General features: G+C 42.8%; 2 protein-coding genes across 2 annotated transcripts in view; both read left to right on the top strand.

The window, feature by feature from the left end:
* The first annotated feature begins 321 nt into the window (after positions 1 to 321).
* On the top strand, positions 322 to 6306 carry LOC101765238. Its single transcript, XM_004980574.3, has 2 exons — positions 322 to 466; positions 2455 to 6306. Exon 2 carries the CDS (start codon positions 2535 to 2537, stop codon positions 6000 to 6002), a length of 3468 nt encoding a protein of 1155 aa, XP_004980631.1. The 5' UTR covers positions 322 to 466; positions 2455 to 2534; the 3' UTR covers positions 6003 to 6306.
* A 1086-nt stretch (positions 6307 to 7392) lies between these two features.
* LOC101764842 (transcription factor IIIB 90 kDa subunit-like) overlaps positions 7393 to 21014 on the top strand; it is a 14424-nt gene continuing 802 nt past the window's right edge. The window contains 11 exon segments of the mRNA XM_012848223.2: positions 7393 to 7494; positions 7584 to 7659; positions 7736 to 7821; positions 7920 to 7996; positions 16289 to 16345; positions 16418 to 16530; positions 17331 to 17410; positions 17488 to 17574; positions 17752 to 17832; positions 18540 to 18689; positions 18768 to 18955. Coding sequence (XP_012703677.1) covers positions 7405 to 7494; positions 7584 to 7659; positions 7736 to 7821; positions 7920 to 7996; positions 16289 to 16345; positions 16418 to 16530; positions 17331 to 17410; positions 17488 to 17574; positions 17752 to 17832; positions 18540 to 18689; positions 18768 to 18955 — 1085 coding nt within the window. The 5' untranslated portion in view covers positions 7393 to 7404.

Genomic DNA, 21014 nt, shown 5'->3' with positions numbered 1-21014 from the left:
ATACTACTCGTCGCTGCGGTGCTGCATCGACCACCCGCGCACCACGTCGGAGGCGGATGCCCTCGAGGCCCAGCACGACCAGCTCACCCAACTCGCCCACCGCATCCACCTACTCGAGCGCGGCGCCACGCCCATGGCCTCCACCACCACGCCCATCATCCGCGTCACGCCAGGCTCCGCCTTACCGGTTTGGGGACATTTTTGTCTAACTTAACAAATTGATATTTTTAGTTGAGAACTGCACCTTTCCATGGTATTTTACTAGGCTGATATTTTTTAGTGGTATTTGACGGAAGTGGCGATACGAGGTAACCAATTTTCCCCAGCGCAAATACCCACTCCCCACCGGCCACTGACCGCACGCACCACGCCACCGGCGGCGCGTCGCCGGCCTACCTCCGGCGCCCACCAGTCGCTCCTCTCCCCCTCCGGCACCCGTCTCAGGCGGCCGCCACCTGCTGCTCCGGTTAGTTACCCCCTGTTCCAATCGGCCGTCGCCATTGCTCTCTCCTCCAGCTTCTACCAAGGCGAGGCGCTCCCCTTTGGTGGTGGCGTCTTCCTTTGATGCTCTCGGCTGCCGCATCCTCCCACGATTCCTTCCCTCTGCACGTATCTTACTTGCTTGATCACTGTTTCGTTTGATTTCACTCGGAGTCCCTAGTGATTGAGCTCTCTATCTCAACCCTAGGGAGTGAAATACCCTTTTTCCTGCACAAACTTGACCTGTTCGAGTTGCTTGTCGACAGGAAAATTGAAATTGGGTCTGATGGCTGGAGAGTAGTGCAGGTCGCATTGAGATATTGTTAAAAAAGCTCTTTTTCCCCTCTGAATTTCTTGTTTATATGTTTGATGTGTGTGGTTAGTGTTGCCCTTCGTTGTACTTGTGAGAACACATAAATGCGGGTGACACACATGTTTCATGGTTTTGAACATCTCTCTTAATGATGTATCCAGATAGTTTTTTCCGCAGTTTGCAATTTTCCCCTTTTTTCAATATGGTACTAGGGCTGTATATTCTTGATATCCAGTCCTTGTTCTTTATTAAAAAGGTAGCTTTAGTAGTCGAGTACAATGAATGTCATATAATAGGTAGTGGGAATACAAAGTAAACCATTGCAGTTTCCAGGTTTACATAGTTTACTTCATATTGTGCTACTGGTGGAAAAAGTGTGTGATTTTGAGTGTGTCTCTGATGTTCCTGGGATGCTTTCAAGTTCCTGGTGTGTATGCGGGTTGTTAGTCTGGTGGGGTTGTGTATGAGGCTTAGCTTCTTTTAGATGGATGCTGCGCAACTTGGAACTGTAAATGCTTTAACACTTATCTTGTTGCAATGCATATGGACAGGGCTTTGCCCCTTTAACTATAAAAAAATAGTTTACATCATGTTCTAGCTTTCTATTCCAATTCTCCAAACACTGCATCCAAACAGCCTTTGGAATTCCCATGAAGTTGGATTCCAAATTGAGTTTCTCATGTGATCCGAACAGCTGAATTGAAACCTCAGCCTAATTCCAATTCAGTCTGAAATGAAATTGCCTCTCCAATTCACTGGACGCAATTCATTTCCAGGAAACAAACAGAGCCTCAGTGACTTGTTCACGAAAGATCCCCAAAAGAGGTATTTTTACTGTTTAAAAGGTAACCCTATTTTGTCCAAAGGAGTGTTGCTACCAGTAATTTTTTTTACTGAATACTGTTAATAAATTTTGCTGATTTGTACTGTTTAAAAGCTAGCCCTATCTATTAGCGGTGACCGTGTCCCATGCTTGTGACCCCAGGCATCCTAGGGCAGAGTCCTCTGGAGCTGATGTGTTTAGCTAGTGCCACTGCTAATAAATTTGCTTTACCTAATAGTAAAAGATAATGACTTTGTTTCTATATTTTCATCTATTTGCCCTTATTGTGTTTATGCTTATGTACTTGGTCAAATCTAAGACTCTTTTCTGGTGAGATTTGTGTAATATCTAGTTTTGTGTGCATATGCAACTCCATTGAATGCACCTATTCCTATTTAACCCTGCCTCCTTTGAGGTTGAGCCAAGAAATGCTGCAATGATGAGTAAATCAGATCTGCCGTGTGCTAGTTTCAAAACGTAAATGAACTTGGATCAATTCATCATGAGAAACAAGTAATGGCAGGGTCAATTTGAGGTTTAATTACCATGTAGTTATAGAGGCTAGCTCCAGTCCTCTCACATTTCAGAGTTACAAGGCTTAGACATGAAATTGTTGTTTGTGCTTTATTGCTTTGCCTATTATATCATGTTAATTTTTGCTGGTAGTAAACTTAAATGTTCGTTCATCTACTCTGAAATTTTGATTCATTTAGGTGGTTGATGAAGCTATACCTCCATGAATAGTAATATCCTTATGTAACTATTGACTTCAGCTAAACTTTTGTCAGGACTACATTTTTTTCTGTTACTAAAAAAATTATTCTTTGTATACCTGCAGGATCTGATGAACTAAGAGTTCTGTTTGCATAATTATTGCATAAATGTAAGGTTGATTGGGCCAACTTGCTAGAGAGCGTGATGGAATTCAATAGAGAAGAAGCCATACGGGCTAGAAGAATTGCTTTAAAGAAGCTGGAGAAAAGAGATTTTTTTGGTGCCCAAAGGGTTGCACTTCAGGCACAAAGGCTTTATCCAGAGCTTGAGAACTTATCCCAGTTGTTAACTGTATGTAAAGTGTACTGTGCAGCAGAGGAAAGGATGAACAGACAGTTAGACTGGTATGGTATTCTCCAAGTAGAGGTAACAGCAGATGACACGGTCATAAAGAAGCAATATGACGAACTTGTGTTTTGGCTTCATCCTAACAAGAATACTCTTCCTGGTGCTGAAGCTGCTTTCAAGTTGGTTTCAGAAGCTCATACGGTATTGTGTGATCATGTAAAGCGGTCTCGCTATGACATTAAACGACAGGCTACACAGCTATCAGACACGACTCTAGCAAACAGAAGTGGTGTGGCCAGACATGGGAAACCATATGATTTGACAGTTGTGTTCTGGACCATATGTCCGCACTGTCAAAAGCGATTTGTCTACTACCAACGGAACTTTTTGGCCACCTGTGATGACTGTGGGAAAAACTTCTTTGCATTCAAATTGAATGAGCAGGCTGTGCCCTCAACATTCCTATCAGCTCCACCAAAGAATTCCCAAGTTTCACAAGAAATGGTTTCATGTCAGCAACATGTTGTCCCTGACCGACTGGTACAGTTCAGTAAGATTCATGCTACAGGAGGGAGCATGGATCCCACACATACTGATGAACCTATGAAATGTGATGGAAGCTCAGGTGGTTATGGGGAAGTCAGTTCAGAGGCAAGAAGCAATGTAGTTCAGTGTTCTGCAGTGAATGAAACTCACTCTTCGTCAGCTTCTGCGGACAAAGGTACAACTGGAAGCGTGATGCTAGAGTCTCTAGATCATAACATTGTTGCCAACCAGAATTTGAGTAGAGAAGATCCATCTACAGTTCTAAATGCTGCAGGGTCCTGCAATCTTCAGAGATTAGGCAAGAGGAAGCAAGATGATTGTGCTGACAGCAGCCCCAGCAGGAATTCTTGTAACCGTAAGAGGCAAAGTAAGGACAGTTCACTTGCTGATGTTAATTCAATTGAGGATAAAATGTATAATGATGATGTTCCTGGTGTTGGCAATCAAGCTGCCGAAGATCTTCCCAGCACAGTGGACTTCCAAGATGAAGGAGATGCAACGCATGGAGGCAGTCAGTACAAGAAGGAAGTTGCAGATATTAACATTTCTAGTCAGATGCATGGCAATCCTGTGATTACCTATGAGTTCACTGACGGCAGCAGGGACTCTTGTAACAATAAGAGGCAAAAGAACGAGAAGGACAACTCACTCGCTGATGTTATTCCGAGTGGTGATAAAATTTGTAATGATAATGTTGCTGGCATGGACAATGAAGCTGTCGAACATGTTCTCAGGACAGCAGACAGCCAAGATAAAGGAAATGCAACACAAGAAGAGAGGCAGCAAAAATACAAGGAAGGGACAGATTTTGCTAATCAGATGCATGGAAATCCTGTGATTACCTATGAGTGCACTGACAGCAGCCGCAGGGACTCTTGTAACAATAAGAGGCAAACAGAGGACAACTCACTCATTGATGCTAATCCGAATGATGATAAAGTGTATAATGATAATTTTGCTGGCGCTGGCAATCAAGCTGCTGAAAGTGCTCCCAGCACAGTGAGCAGCCAAGGTGAAGGAACTGCAACACAAGAAGGGAGTCCGCAAAAGTACAAGGAATGGACAGATATTGCTGATCAGATGCATGTCAGTCCTGTGATTACCTATGAATGTGCTGACAGCAGCTGCAGCAGGGATTCTTGTAGCAACAAGAAGCAAAGGAAGGACAATTCAGTCACTGATGCTAATTCAAGTTATGATAAAACGTGTAATGATAATGTTGCTGGCACTGAGAATCAAGTTGCCGAACAAGCTCCCAGCACAGTGGACAGCCAAGATGAAGGAAATGCAACACATAAAGGCAGTGAGCATAAGTACAAGAAGGAAGGGACGGACATTGCTAATCAGATGCATGACAATCCTGTGATTACCTATGAGTGTCCAGACTTCTTTGATTTTGGAAAGTTAAGAGATGTTAACATGATAGCAGCTAATCAAATCTGGGCAATTTATGATGATCATGATTTCATGCCAAGAGTTTATGCTCAGATAAATCACGTTGATGCTTCCAATCATAAAGTTCAGTTAACTTGGCTGGAGCAGAACACAATGAGTGAACAAGAGATCAGATGGACTCGTGAAGAACTACCTGCTGCCTGTGGAAGCTTTTGCTTAGGAGAAACATATGTACTGCAAGACCCATCCATGTACTTATCTCATAGAGTTTCATGGGGAAAAGGGAAAAATGGGAATTCATTTGAAATTCGTCCTAAGCAGGGTGAGATTTGGGCTCTTTACAAAGAGTTGAGTTTGCAGCAGAGCTCGGACACAGATAACCATCAACCCTTTAGCTATGATGTTGTGGAAGTTTCCAATGTCTCAATGAATGTTGGTATCGTCGTTTCCCCCTTGGTCAGAATAGAAGGCTTTGTGAGTCTATTTGCAGAAGTTAAGGACAGACCCCGTATTTTGATACCATCAAGTGAGCTATTTCGTTTTTCTCACAGTATCCCATGTTATAGAACAAATGAAAAGGAAAATGCAGGGGTGGGAGGGTTACTGGAACTAGACACTGCAGCTCTTCCATGTGACTTTGGCGCAGCGTTTCCTTCCACTACTCTGGACTCTTACATGGATCTCAGCAAGAAAAAAGTCACTGAGTCTGTTGGTGTTGCATATCCTGATTCTGAATTCCACAATTTCGACGAAGACCGTTCGAGTGAGAAATTTGAGCATGGACAAGTTTGGGCTCTGTACAGCAGTACTGATATGTTCCCCAACCTCTATGGTTGGATAAACAAAGTTGAGAAGGAACCATTCAAAGTACATTTGACCTGGCTGAAGGTTTGCCCGCGAGGGATAGATAAACATTGGTTGGAGCAGGACATCCCTGTGAGCTGTGGTAAATTTGGGATGCGGAATACGACTTCTGAGCATCATGAGACCTGTGCCTTCTCCCATTTAGTCATAACCAGGTGCCAAATTGGTCCAGGCCGTCAGGTCAAGATTGCTCCAAAGGCAGGTGAGGTCTGGGCCATATACAAGAATTGGGCACCCGGCTGGGTTCCTTCCTGTAAAGATTGTCCTGCCGATTATGCTACTGGCGAGATCAAGATGTGCACTGAAACTAGCACACTGTTTGCTTTCCTGACCAAAGTCGATGGCTACATCTCTGTGTTCAAGCCTGATGTGCAGAAGGGAGCACTGGAGGTACCAAGGAAAGAGAACCTGAGATTTTCTCATCAGATACCGTCGTTCCGCCTTACGAAAGAGAATGGCGGCAAGCTCCATGGCTTCTACGAGCTTGACCCTGCTGCTCTTCCTGAAGTTCTTCTGTAGGAACTATGAAGCTTCTTCCCCTGAATCGCCTCTTTTGACGTCTGACTTGACTCGAGACTGTAAAGGGCAAATGTTTGAAACTTGTAGGGTGCATATGTGCTACCCTGTTGGTGTACCTGAAGTTCAAAACCATGCTAACTTCTTTTGCTATATATTCTCTTCTGTAGTAGACTGTAGACATGCTGTCTGTGAAGTAAACCCCCCAATTGTGCGGCGTTCTCCAGCTTTGAACTCCAAAAAGTGTTGTCATGAAATTCTGCTTTAATTTCGATCGAAACCTTTCAGTGCACATATGTGCCATTCAGTTTAGTCTTACTGAAAACCAAAACCATGCTAACATGTTAATTGGAGGCCCTCTTTTGTTCTTTAGTTGCCATTCTGTACTAAGGGCAAGCTCTTCAGTCTTCATTCACTGGTACTTTTAGTGCACCGGTGCCGGTGCTTGTAGTCGTAATTTTTGTTTACCAGGCTCATCACGTCTTATGGTGCCAGTCACTGTTGTTGGACTGCAGTACCTTACCACTGCACTGTCGTTTAACCATGCATTGTAATTTTTAACAGTAACCTGGGCATTTCACTTCTGGGTTGCACAGGCGTTTCAGTCTAAAGAACCATTGCGTGCAACTTCTTGCCTTTTCCTGTTTGATCTTTTGAACTGGAGCCAACACTATGTTCCTTGAAATAAAGCTAGAAACTTTTGATCCGCAGAATTTCAATAAGTGCAATTGCGTTGTAAAGTTTGATGCTAGTATTTATATATAAAAAATTGGAAACTTGTACTTGAGAAGAACTCAAAAACTTGCAGTTGGCAGTTAACCATTTTTGCCTTAGTTAAATCAAACATGGATGTCGATTAGTGGCTTTTTGTTACACTGGAGAAGTTTTGCATTAGGTAAAATGGCATTGCTAAGACTGATGGCTGCATTAGTGTCCAATATAGGCAACATCTGCTACGATGGTTGACACGTCGTTATCTAGTGCCTCACATTCGCTTTTATGAAACGGTTGTTTTAATAGAAAAAAATTATCTTTCTTGTACCTTTCACTCCCTCACATCATAAAATATTTTGATATGGTAAAATAAAATGGTATCTGAATAGACATAAATGAATTGTCTGGATATTAGAATTTAGAATTGTACATAAGATAGTGTTTCTTGGATTTATGTGCCAAATTTCATAATTCATATAGGAAAACTCAAAGAAAACGTATGCACAAGGTTGAAGTAGAAACATGAGTTTCGAAAAAAAATGTATTGTGTTTACATTACATTTTCACAAAGAAAACATATGCACAAGATTTATGGCCTTATTTACTGCTCTGTTAATGGTTAACCATTAGATTTTCACAAAGCAATTGGTGCTCTTGTGCTTGTTTGTTGGTACGTTAACTGACATGTTTGATGATCAGATGCTGCGGTACATGTGGAAAGGTTCTTGATGAGGAAATATACACTGACGAGCCTACTTTTGTTAAAGATCCCTCAGGGACGGTGGGTTTTGCCTCCATGCTTTGTAATATTTGGGCTTTTCTTTTCCATTTACCCATTGCTCAGATTAAAATGTTTTGGGGGCTATACAGAGCCGCTTGGCTGGAAGTATTCTGGCAAACATCGGTTCTCACTATTCAATGTCCCGTGAAAGGATCTTAGAGAAAGGTATTAATCTTTAGGCTTTTATTTATTTTACTTTTCGTGTTACTCTGTGAAGTAATTTTTATACTTTATTTTACAGGGAAGGATGAGATTAGTCAGATCATCAATAACTTACATGTCAGCGGTGGAGAAACTATCATTAGCAAGGCTTATTGCTTCTATAAGGTCTATATTGGTCTATATTTCTATTATCAGTCAATAGTCATGTTGTTTAAATGGAATGCACCATCACGATTTTGATGCTGCTTCTTTTTTAAGTGCAGCTAGCTATTGACCCTAATTTTACAAGGGGGCGTAGAACAACCCATGTTGCAGCTGCTTGCCTTTACATTGCCTGCCGGTATATGCTACCACCGGCCAGTACTTAATGGAACTTCAGAAATATTTTTGTGTATTCTGCTAACTTCTGATCAAATATGGCCATTTGTTCTGCAATTTGTTTCCACCCTGGCTACTTTTGATGGGACTACTAGTAGTTAATGTTATATTATCTCCCCTTCTGTTTTTCAAAAAGCTCATACAGGTTTTACTTCTATTATATCCATTAGAAAAATAAACACTTAACCTTCAGAAGCTTCATCTCAGCGGTCCATAAGGATTACAACATTTTAAATGCCTAAATTATAACACAAAGTAAGCTTTTTCAGGCCTCATAAATGCATCTCAAACTCATTCAAGAGGCTTTGTTAATATGTGATGCATTCCTCCAAGTAAGCAAAATGTACATGTTCCCTGCATATTTGTTGTACAGTTTTTAAAGAATGCCCTATCATTGGAACCTAAGGTTACGATTTACTAAATTTTCTACTGCTGAGTTCTTAGCAGCCAGGATTTGTTAGACCTTTTTTACTTTTTTGTTTCTATTGCCTAATACAGGCTCCATGAAGCATGAGTAATAACATCATCTATGGGCATGCTTAGCAGTCTAGCTCGTTACTGTTTCACCTAGCCTGGCAAGGATACCCGTGTTAGGGCCTAGCCTAGGATCACTAGAGTACATCTAGTCGGGTTCGAGAGAGACATGAGTGAGCAAGGAGTTCCTGGTGGGTGCCTAGTGTGAGAGAGCGGGAATTGGGGTACCTTCACCCCTAGGGGTGGGAGCAGCAGAGCTGCTGGCCATCGCGGGTTCGGTTGGTGTAGTCTGCGCAAGGCAGCGACGCGCAGTGCAGTCCGGTCGCCGGTGAGGTGGCAGTGGCGCTTCCCGCCGCTACTGCGCAACCTAGATCGGTAGGTGTGTCGGTGGGACGGCTGGCTGCGGCGAACCTCGTGAGCCGAGCCGGGTACCCCACCCTGTTTATATAGCGCAGCGCGACAGGGGCCCACTACCCATTGATAGGGTAAGCGCCCCCGATCAGGGCGCAGATCAAGGTCCTGATTGGCCTTTGGGCCAATCGGGAAAGAGATCAATCTAACATTCTCCCCCTTGATCTCATCATTTACTTTTAGCTTTGTACTTTTCATTTTTATTCGTTTCATCGTAGATTAATATGTAGAGCATGTTTCATCGTCACAGCTTGATTGCCGATAGAATCAACAGCTACAACACACCTCTCTATTTTGAAACAATTCTGTTTCTTTTGGGCCTTATCCAATCCAGGAATTATAGGCTTTCCCTTAAACCCATGCCGGCTAAGTGTTCCCTGAACACATTGGGAGGTAAGCCTTTCGTGAGCGGATCCGCAAGCATATCTTTTGTTCTTATATGCTCGAGACTTATAGTGTGATCCTGGATTCTGTCTTTCACAACGTAAAACTTTATCTCAATGGCTTTGGAAGCATTGCTTGATTTGTTGTTGTGAGCGTAGAATACTGCTGGTTCATTATCGCAGTACATCTTTAGTGGTCTGTGAATACAGTCAACCACTCTCAATCCGGGTATGAATTTCTTTAGCCACATTGCCTGCCCCGTGGCCTCATGACATGCTATGAATTCTGCGTGCATCGTCGATGATGCAGTTACTTTCTGTTTTGAGCTTCTCCATGAGATAGCTCCTCCTGCGAGAGTGAATACGTATCCAGACGTGGATTTTCTATCATCTTTGTCTCCCGCAAAGTCTGCATCTGAATACCCTTTTATCTCTAGGGAATCAGATCTTTTTATATGTAAGCATGAGTTCTTTTGTGCCTTGCGCGTAGCGCAACGCCTTCTTTACCATTTTCCAGTGTTCTATACCTGGATTACTTTGATATCTACCGAGAACCCCGGTGACAAAAGCTAAGTCAGGGCGAGTGCACACTTGGGCATACTGTAAGCTTCCAACAGCTGAAGCATATGGAACCGCTTTCATTTGATCGATCTCGTACTGGTTCCTGGGACATTGAAAATTCCCAAAACTGTCGCCCTTGACTATAGGAGCAGGTGTGGCTTTACTCGCATGCATATTGTACTTCTTTAGAACCTTTTCTAAATATGCCTTTTGCGATAACCCTAGAACCCCATTCAATCTATCTCGGTGAATTTCTATGCCCAAAACATATGTTGCTTCACCAAGATCCTTCATATCGAAGTTTGAGGACAAGAACTTCTTTGTCTCTTGCAGTAGACTGATATCACTGCTTGCAAGCAAAATATCATCCACATACAGGATTAGGAAAATGTATTTCCCATTTTTGAACTTTGCATAGACACAATTGTCCTCTATATTCTCTTGAAACCCAAATTTCTTTATTATATCATTAAACTTTAGATACCACTGTCTAGAGGCTTGCTTTAATCCGTAAATGGATTTCTTTAGACGACATCCCATATGCTCTTTGTCTTCCATGACAAAACCCTTTGGTTGTTTCATGTAGACGTTTTCTTCTAAATCCCCATTTAGGAATGCCGTCTTTACATCCATCTGATGTAACTCTAAATCAAAATGCGCAACTAGTGCCATTATGATTCTGAAGGAGTCTTTACATGAGACAGGAGAGAAAGTCTCATTATAATCTATTCCTTCTCTTTGTGTAAAGCCTTTTGCCACAAGTCTCGCCTTATACCTTTCTATATTCCCTTTGGAGTCACGTTTAGTCTTGTAGACCCATTTACAGCCTACTGTTTTGGCTCCTTTAGGAATCTCCTCAAGTTCCCAAACATTGTTGGAACTCATCGATTTCATCTCATCTTCCATGGCCTCTAGCCATTTCGATGAGTGAACACTTTTCATGGCTTCTTCATATGAAGTGGGATCACCTTCTATATGAACTTCTTCTGTGTTATAAACTTTATAACAATCAGGGATGGCTGATTTTCTGACCCTTTGAGACCTTCTAGGCCCCTCACTTTCAGGCATATTCTGTGCCTCTGCTTGTGGCACACTATTCTGAGGTGGCTGCTGTAACTCTTCCTCGTGTGCAACGATGGGTTCGGTTGGCTCCTGAAGGACAGGTTCCAAAACTTCACTCATCGTTTCCACGGGTGGAATCACAGTAGGTGCTTGCACCACAATATCAGGGACTGTAGCAGGTGCTTGCACCACGACCTCAGGAACTATCGGTGCGGGAATAATAGGTAGTGAGAAGTATGGTTCCTGAATCATCGGATTAGGTGCACACACCCGCTTCTCCTCAAGATGAATTTCTCGAGCTACCATGCTCCCCCTCACCATCTCATCCTCTAAGAAAATCGTCTGTCTCGTTTCTACAAACTTTGTGAATCTGTCTGGACAGTAGAAACGAAAACCCTTTGATTTTTCCGGGTAGCCAATGAAGTGGCAACTTACTATTTTGGGATCTAGTTTCCCGATGTTTGGGTTAAACACTTTGGCCTCAGCTGGGCTCCCCCACACACGTAAGTGGTTTAGTGAGGGTACTCTTCCTGTCCATAGTTCGTACGGTGTTTTGGGCACCGACTTACTTGGTACTCTATTAAGAATGTGAATGGCGGTCTTCAGTGCCTCCATCCACAGTCCCAATGGTAAGGTGGAATAGCTCATCATGCTGCGCACCATATCCATCAGTGTACGGTTACGCCTTTCAGCTACTCCATTTTGCTGAGGTTCGCCCGGCATTGAATACTGGGCTACTATGCCATTTTCCTGCAAGAACCTTGCAAAAGGTCCAGGAACTTGGCCGAATGGGGTATGCCGACCATAGTACTCCCCCCCACGGTCGGATCTTACTATTTTGATTCTTTTGTTATGCTGATTTTCTACTTCAGCTTTAAATATCTTAAATTTATCCAACGCTTCTGATCTTTCTTTGATAGGATAAATATAACCGTAATGGGAGTAATCATCTGTGAATGTTATGAACAAGTCATAGCCATCCACACTTTTCACAGGAAAAGGTCCACAAATATCAGTGTGGATTATCTCTAAAATTCCTGTGCTACGTTTAGCGCCTTTTTTAATTTGCTTTACAAATTTTCCTTTAATGCAATCAACGCATTGTTCTAAGTCTGAGAACTCTAATTGAGGAAGAATTTCATTCTTAACTAGTCTTTCTATTCTCCCCCTCGAAATATGGCCTAAACGACAATGCCATAATTTCGACGATGTTTCATGAGTTCTCTTTCTTTTCTTTGTTTCTTTCTCTGACGAGGATACAGTCATATTCACATCACACACAGAATTAACTTTTTCACGTAATGATAATAAATACAACTCATTGTGAAGGATGGCAACACCAACACATGCATTATCGAACCAAATGGCACACTTTCCATTACCAAAATGACATTCATAACCATCATGGTCCAAACGTGAAATACTTATTAAGTTTCTGTGTAATGAGGGAACATAAAGCACATCTTTAAGTACAAGCATGAAACCATCAACTAGCTCTAAAGAGACATCGCCAACAGCTTCAACTTCTGCTTGGACTCCATTTGCGACTTCAACGCATCTTTCGCTTCTTTGCGTAGTCCTCGTCGAATGGAATCCCTGTAAAGAATTTGCAACATGAACAGTTGCACCTAAGTCAATCCACCAAGTAGATTTCGAATACTGTGTATACAAGGATTCATTTACAAAAGAAATAGTATTCTCACCTCTTTTTGCCATTATTGACTTTAACCAGTCGGGACAGTCTTTCTTGAAGTGCCCCTTTTTCTTGCAATGTAGACATTGGTCTTTGTCTACTGGGAGAAGCTTTTGGTGATTCTGTTGCATAGGAGCTTTTCCACGTGCCTTGAAAGAGAGGTTAGCAATCTTTTTCCTGTTATCCTTAACATAGTGTAATGAGCCACCATGTGAGGATCTAAGTCTGTCCTCTTCCTGCACGCACATGGCGATCATTTTCTCCATGTCCCACTGTTCTGGCTGCATGTTGTAATTGACAACAAAAGTGTCAAACTCTTTAGGCAGAGAAGCAAAAACCAAATGCATAATGTGCCCAGGCTTGAGCTCAAGATCCATAGGCTTCAGCTGTGCTGCCAAGTTATACATCCTCATGATGTGATCTCTTATGCCAGTCCCTCCGCCATTGTACCTCTCTGTGGCCAGCTGCTTGAACAGCTGAGTAGCATATATCTTTGAGGAACCAGTGAACTGATTCCTTATCTTGTCGAGGTACTCTGAAACGGAGTCACACTCTGCGATCGAGCCCAAAATGGCAGGCTCAATCGTATTCTTTACCAAAGCCATACATTTCTTGTTGGCAGTGGTCCACTGTTTGTTTTCAAGGGTGTATGCCAATTCCAGTGGAGCATAGTCCCTCTCCTTTTGCTGCCATGCAGCATCATCATCACCATCAGCCCTCACTGGCTTCTGTGGAGCTTGTGGCTGTGGTGTGGTCAGCACCCAGTCAACTTCTCCACAAACGAAGGAGAACTCAATCTTCTTCCTCCATTCTGTGTAGTTGTTGCCTTTGAGAATGGGTATCTCTTTGAGACACGCCATTAAGTTGAATGATCCTGAAATTCACAATCCATAAGTGAGATCATAACGACAATTGCATGAGTCATTTCCAACGTTGGTCAAAAAATAAAACATACAACTGTTGATGCAATTTAAAACTATATCACCGTTGGGCAGAAATAGAAATAAAAGCATCAAAATAACTTTTTAAATCATGATACAGTTATTAACAACGTTGGTCAGAAAATAACAGCACCATGATCTAATTAACTTTATCATGCTCTCACAAAATTTAATTATCTCGTTGGTTCAAATTAAATTTAAATAGAGCAATAAATATGACTTTTGCAGCGGAAACTGTGAAATAAATCTATTTTCAGAAGCAAAACACTGTACAAAACTTTATTAATCTCTAATACAAATTATCCCGTTGGTTCAAATTGAATTAGAGACTAAAACTGTGCAAAAACTATTAATTAAATGCTTCTGAAAATAGAAAAAACAAAAAAACAAAGGTTACTGTTCAAAACGCGAAAACCGGCCCACGCGCGAAAACGGCCCACAGCCCGTTGCCGCGCGCGGCCCGCTCGCGCGACGCAGGCGGCCCGCGAACGCGGCGCAGGCGGCCCGTGAACGCGGCGCACGAAAACGGCCCGCGAAGGCGGCTTGACGCCGGCCTCGCGCGCGGCGCGCGCGCGCAGGCCGCAACCTGGGCCTGGGCCGCGAAAGCGGCCTGCCGCCGCGTCCCGCCTGGGCCAAAAGGCGGCCCGTTCATCCTGAGCCGTCCGTCCAGATCCGACGGCCAGGCGCCATTTGCGGCGGAACAAAACCCGACCGTCGGCCGGCTCCCTCAAACCCTAGGCCATTTCGTCTTTCTCCCCCGCGCGCTCTCTCCGCTCGCTCTCGCCGCGGCGGCGGCGGCGGGGCTTTCTCTCCCGCGCCCGGCGATGGCCGGCGGCGGCGGTGGAGGGATGGCCCCGCCGGCGCACGGCCGCGGCAGCCCCCTCCTCCCCCTCTTTTCTTTTCTAGCCTTCCCCCTTCTTCTCTCCAAAAAGACCCGAAAGTTCGAGATCTAGATGAAGAAGAAGAAGGGCCGGCGCCACCACGGGCCCCCTCGCCGGTGCGCGCGTCCACCCCGAGGGTTGGGCGCGCCGCCGTCGAGCGGTCCTGTAGTGGTGCTTTTGCGCCCCCCGGGCCCCGAGCGGAAGCTCCGGCGGCTCGGGTGAGCCTTTTCTCCGGCGAGCCCGAGGCTCGGCCGGCCTTTGCCACTCGCCGGCGATGGCCGGCGGCGGTGAAGGCGACAGCAGGTAAGTGGTCCCGTGTCTCCCTTGCTTTAGATCTAGGGTTAGGGTTAGGGTTTTGGTTCTTTTGCTTTTCTTTCCTCTTCTTTTTCTCGATCTGATTCTTTTCCCGATCTAGAGTAGCTTCTAGGAGGTGTCTGATACCATTGTTAGGGCCTAGCCTAGGATCACTAGAGTACATCTAGTCGGGTTCGAGAGAGACATGAGTGAGCAAGGAGTTCCTGGTGGGTGCCTAGTGTGAGAGAGCGGGAATTGGGGTACCTTCACCCCTAGGGGTGGGAGCAGCAGAGCTGCTGGCCATCGCGGGTTCGGTTGGTGTAGTCTGCGCAAGGCAGCGACGCGCAGTGCAGTCCGGTCGCCGGTGAGGTGGCAGTGGTGCTTCCCGCCGCTACTGCGCAACCTAGATCGGTAGGTGTGTCGGTGGGACGGCTGGCTGCGGCGAACCTCGTGAGCCGAGCCGGGTACCCCACCCTGTTTATATAGCGCAGCGCGACAGGGGCCCACTACCCATTGATAGGGTAAGCGCCCCCGATCAGGGCGCAGATCAAGGTCCTGATTGGCCTTTGGGCCAATCGGGAAAGAGATCAATCTAACAACCCGTTTTGTAGGGAGAGAGAAAACTTGCTTTGCCCGGCGAGCTTGACCAACTTAGCAAGGATTTCGTTGCCTGGGTGGGCGAGTTGAATCGTCTCCCTGCACGGGCAAGGTTTGCTTGCTCTCCTCATTCCTCTCGGAAGCAAAGGAGCCCCTGCCAACTGTTCTCCTGCCTGGTTGAGCTCCCCCGTGGAATCGATGACCTTCCTGTCAGATCCATCGGTTCATGGCGTGAATTGAGTTTGTCGTCGCCAGAACAGAGTCCCTGCCTTGAACCGAAGCGTTCCATTCTGAAATCAGACAGCACGAGGTGCAGATCGTGGAAATCATTAAAATTGAGATCTTCCACCGAAATCAAGGCCTTCCCATCCTTGATCGATCGACTTGCCGCGCTCTTCAGCAGAATGAAGCTCCCATGCTGGAATCAACACCTTCCCTTCCAGACAGAGTGGCTCGCTATGTGGACCAAGATTTTCATTATCAATGTCGGTATTGTTGCTGCCGGAAATGGGGCCCTAATTGTTAGGAGCATGCTGCTGCCTCTAGGAACAAGTTCCACGTCGAGGGATTCTCTAGCCAATTGAGAGGACAAGGGAAGAATGGCAGTCTGCTTCTAGAAGAAGAATAGAGAAAAGATGAGGGAGGGAACCAAACATGCCGTAGGAAAATTGCCTTGCTTTGTTAGGCAAGGCTAGCCTCTCCTAGCCAGGCTTGGCAAGGCTAGTGAAAGTTCCAAGCTTACCCTATTTCTTCCAAAAGCTCTTATGTTTATTGATTATTGCTAAATTCCTTATTTAGCTTATTATTTCTTTCTTAATCATCAAAATATGAAAATACTGCGTTCACAATCATGCTTTTAGTGGTATGTTTTGCAAAGTATATTCTGGTTCCTTTTATTTTTGTTTCAGCAAGCTATATTATAGTACTAATGTTCAGTTTATCTACTTTTCTTGCCAGGCAAAGTAAGAAAGCTTATATTCTTATCGATTTCTCTGACTATCTGCAAATAAGTGTGTTAGTATCCCAACTATTTGGTCCTTTATCTAGTATGACTCAATGAAGGGGCTCACCTGTATTTTGTTTCAGTAATGTCCTAGGTGCTGTTTTTCTCCAGCTCTGCCAAGTTTTGCTACTTGCAGATCATCCAATTGTTCAAAAGCTTATAGATCCCAGCCTTTTCATCCATCGTTTTACAGAACGTAAGCTGATGACATATTCTGTTGCATTGTATATTTTGTTCATTTGCTCTTGTGTATGTAGTATGAGCAATTGTTCAAAGGGTTGAGGTATGCACAAATATTCTAAGATACTGCCAGTGTCCAGGTTTGTTGATGGTTGGGACTTGGGAGCAGCCTCATTTTGCCTGGTCAATCATGGCTTGCCCATTAAAGTATTTTAATCTTGAAACTCTACCGAAGATTGTCACATAGCATGTATTTCAGCTCCAATACTCACAAAAGCTACATGTGCCCTTAATATGTATATAATATTACTCAATGCTGCTAATTTTTCTTGTGCGTTCTAGGCTTTATTTGGTTATTTAGTGTAAGTAACCCATCGAGATTCCAACCTGGGTCTATTTTTATACTAAATGGTGGAACGCTATTGGTACCAAAATAAAAAAGAAATCATTGCTTTGTGGGTTCACACTTTGTTTTGAAAGTGAACTGTTGGATTACCCGGTGGACTATCAAATTGGCACTGGAGAGGTTATATGCAAATTAAAATATTGCCTCTATTTGTTTGGCTAATCCATTCAGTGCAATATGAGACTGAACTAACCTCACCTCATGGCTAACTGAAAATTGCGCCATGGAACAATTTGTAGAGTGGTTTTGTTTTTTTGCAAATGTTGCAAATTACATGCCATATGGGTTATGTCTACGGTGACGAGGTCCTTGTGGGTCTTGCTTCTAGGTATTGACCAGAATTAGTTCCTCTATTCATGTTCTTGGGTCTGATTATTCAGGTTTTGTTACAATATATTGGTTTATTTTAGGTTTGTTGGGGAGGAGGGATAATTCTGTCTCAGACACAGCTTTACGCATTGTAGCTAGCATGAAGCGAGACTTGATGCAGGCAGGCGTTCCTTCCTATGTTTCTCTTATCTTGTTTCACAAGGCTGAATAAGCTTACCACCTTTTCCTCTCTTGCAGACTGGGAGGAAGCCAAGTGGATTATGTGGTGCAGCATTATACATTGCTGCACTGTCTCATGGGTACAATTACACCAAGGCAGATGTTGTATGTCCTGATGCTCATGAAATATCTTGAACTTATTTGATAACTTATACTAGTGTTCTCCTTTGCCAACTTAAATTTGTTTTTTTTATGTATGCCTGTGCATATTTCTGTGTGTAGGACATAGGCATATGGCTGAACATTGTAGTGACAGTGTCGATTCTATTGTATGTTTCTCAGGTTTCTGTTGTGCATGTCTGTGAAGCCACTCTAACTAAGCGATTGATAGAGTTCGAAAGTACAGATTCTGGCAGCCTAACGGTATGCTTCTTTCTTCCATGAAATTTCCAAATTTGATGAACCAATAGTTTATAACATTCTGTTGAAATTCCTTTTTGGTTATACAATTTATTATTGGCACAGTGCACATGTGAATGGCTGACAGTAACTCATGTAGTGATGTTCTCATATAAAAAGAGTCATTTGTTTGTAAGCTGCTTTTCTGTAGCATAAGGAACTGTCAGCTCATGATAATGGTTTAAAATTCCATTTTTGGAAAAAAAGCTCAGACCCAGAAAAAGATGATACTGGTCCTTTCTAGGCCAGTAACGGCAAGCAACCTAAATTTGTCATGTGGTTTTAGTTTGTTCGTATAAATGTATATTTTAAGAAAGGTTAATTCATAACTTTAGTTTGGCCATTCTAGGCCTGTTCGCACACAGAGTTACTAGGTACACTTTCAGAAACACTTTTTATCAGTTTGAACTAAAACAAATGCAATTGTATTGCAATGCTCTTGGATCGGTATTCGTTGTCCTGCTACCTTCTAGAGAAAACTGTTCACTTATTGATTTGCAACCTGCATCATGGTGTAATAAACAAGTATGAACCTTAGCAAGCAATATTAAGACATCCCCTATCAAAATACACTGCTTGATTTTGTCATTCTTAATGCATGTTAAGCAACATGTCCTTAAACAGTTCTCGTAAGATGTGAGTATGCCTATATCTTCATGCCCCTTTGTTAGATTGAAGAATTTCTGGCAACAGCTGATGAATATAATCAAGAGCCTGTTTCAAAATGTTCACTCAAATCCGGAGAAATTCTTTGCAAGCACAAGGGTAAAGAAGGTTTTGAGCATTTTGCTAATGGACTTTGTGAAAAATGCTACAATAAGGTAAATCACATCTACTATGCGCATAGCACATTGACTTGCAGATTTCATTTTCTTTTGACATTTCGTATTATTGCCCAGTTCGCTAAACTATCAGGTGGACTACAAGGTGGTGCTGACCCTCCAGCATTCCAACGAATTGAAAAGCAAAGACTTGAAGCTGCAGAAAGGGCTGAAGAAGTTGTTGCAGTTAAGGAGGCAGCACTGGAAGAATCTCTTTGTGACACATAGAATTCTGATGTTGAGAACCCAAGAAAGATAATAGTTGGGTTTTTTTTTGTTGGGGGGGGGGAGGGAGGGGGGTGCATCCGCAGTGTTACCTCTAAGGAAATTTGTCCCCTATTTTACAAGTGTGCCTAAGAAAATAAATTTAGCTCACAACAAAACTGACTATTCTTGTATGTAGTTCCATCTTATCTTGTAGCTTGCATAACAGAGATTTTACCTACCCATGCACAATGTTTTTAAAGTGATTATTATATTTATTCTTTGGTAAGTCTTAAACTCTTCAAGTAAACAAACATTATAAATTTATAGTTCAATAAGGTAGTATTACATACTACCTTTTAACATTCGACGTTATTTATGCAACTTCACTGATTCCCCAACTTTTTCCTAATGTCTGTTAACTTCATTGATAACTTGTATCCAATTTCATTGGCATTATATTAGTATAGATGGTATTGCAGGATTATAATTCAGAGGATTGGAGTAACGCTCCGAATTGGTCTTAGATTTTTCCTTGCTTTTGGTGCTCCAACTACTCCCTCCGTCCCGAAAAACAAGTCACCCAAGGAATTCTAGGACAGATTAACAAGGAAATAAAATGACCTTGATTGCCCCTATTTATTAGCTATATTTGGTGCTAATTGACTGCCACGTGCACATGCACACATGCCAAATTGAGTATAATGACTTATTTTTTGGGATAAATTTTGAATCATAGAATGACTTATTTTTCGGGATGGAGTAGTTGCGGACGTGAAGTGTGCCAAATTGTCTAACAGCTCTTGATCTGTCCAACATATTGTGCACTACGTTATCTGCTTCTCCTGAAGTGTCTGTTGGGACACAATAATAGGAAATTTTGTTCGGTTTGAAAGTTGATGACTTCTCAAAATTTTATGTTCCATGTAGTGCACATTATTTGTTCAAAATTTCAATGGCATAGCCCTGTGCTTATAGAGTTGTTTTCAAGACATCAGTACCAATGTTGGGCCTAGGCATATGAAGGGGCAAAGGACATAAGGTGCTGTGTCAGTAGAAGAGACGTTGCCATGAACTGGATTAGAACGTTGTGTTCTTTCAAGTTAGGATAGTGTAAGAGTATATATGTGTTAGTCTCATAAGTTGGTATCCTTGTTTAGTGTTTTTGTGCAAGACGCAGAGGCAAATTGTGTTAGAAGGCATGTCACCCTTTCTTAAGGCACATAAGCATCACCTAGGTGACAAGGCGTGTTGTACATGAAAGGCGTCCTGCCGTCTTAGACTGGGTGGGACAGAGATATGGCAGCAGTGTGGAGACAGGGGTTGCTGCTAAGGGGAGCATTGGGAGGCATGTGGGGATGAGGACAGCTGGTTCTTGCTGTTAGCATATTCCATTCAAGCCTTGCTCTGCCTAGTGCCTACTGCTGTCAGCAACGTAAAAATAGACTTTATAGATTAATAAGCATATGTAGAAGTTTTGAACAATTCCATCAGTTTTTGTTTTGTATTCTTTGATTTGAAAGGGTTTATTAGGTGGGTAACAATCCTACGTGGATACATGAAAACAACCCCTTAAAACATAAGTAGAAGTTTTGAACAATTCCTAAAAAAGTTACCATATGTCGGAGAGCTGATGTTTCATAATCATACAGACTGTCAAGATCAAACACAATTTCTTTTATTGTATATGAAATTGGCAAATAACGAAGAAAAAACCAACAACTAGGATGAATAGCTTTTGCACTGAATTTTTATCTTTTTCTTCGCTTTTTTGTCAATTTTACGTGAAGTGGTTTTTTGTCAACTAACAACCAGAAGAAATGAAGTTTTATCTGCAAATTTCCGTGGCTATGTATTATCACATCCTCTGCAAGTGATACTTATGTTTTGTGAAGTGGTTTCTGTGTTTCTGCCCAGTGCATGATTCCTGCTAAATATCTACCTAGGTAACAAATATATTTGGCACCACAAAGTAACTTTGGACCATTTAGACCCAAGAACAATACTGTCAATAAGACAACAGAATGATGCAAAATCTACTCTTGTTGCTGAATTTTGTGTGTGTGTGGCTGTGGCATTATTACATGCTATTTCTTCCATCATATTTTTTGTGTTGGACTC

This window comes from Setaria italica, chromosome VIII, assembly GCF_000263155.2.
Source record: "Setaria italica strain Yugu1 chromosome VIII, Setaria_italica_v2.0, whole genome shotgun sequence".
NCBI lineage: Eukaryota > Viridiplantae > Streptophyta > Magnoliopsida > Poales > Poaceae > Setaria > Setaria italica.
Note: the sequence above shows the minus strand (reverse complement) of the source record. Positions and strands in the feature narration are given on the sequence as shown.

Coding starts and splice junctions, on each gene's coding strand:
- LOC101765238 (XM_004980574.3), top strand. CDS start 2,535: ATGGAATTCAATAGAGAAGAAGCCATACGGGCTAGAAGAATTGCTTTA.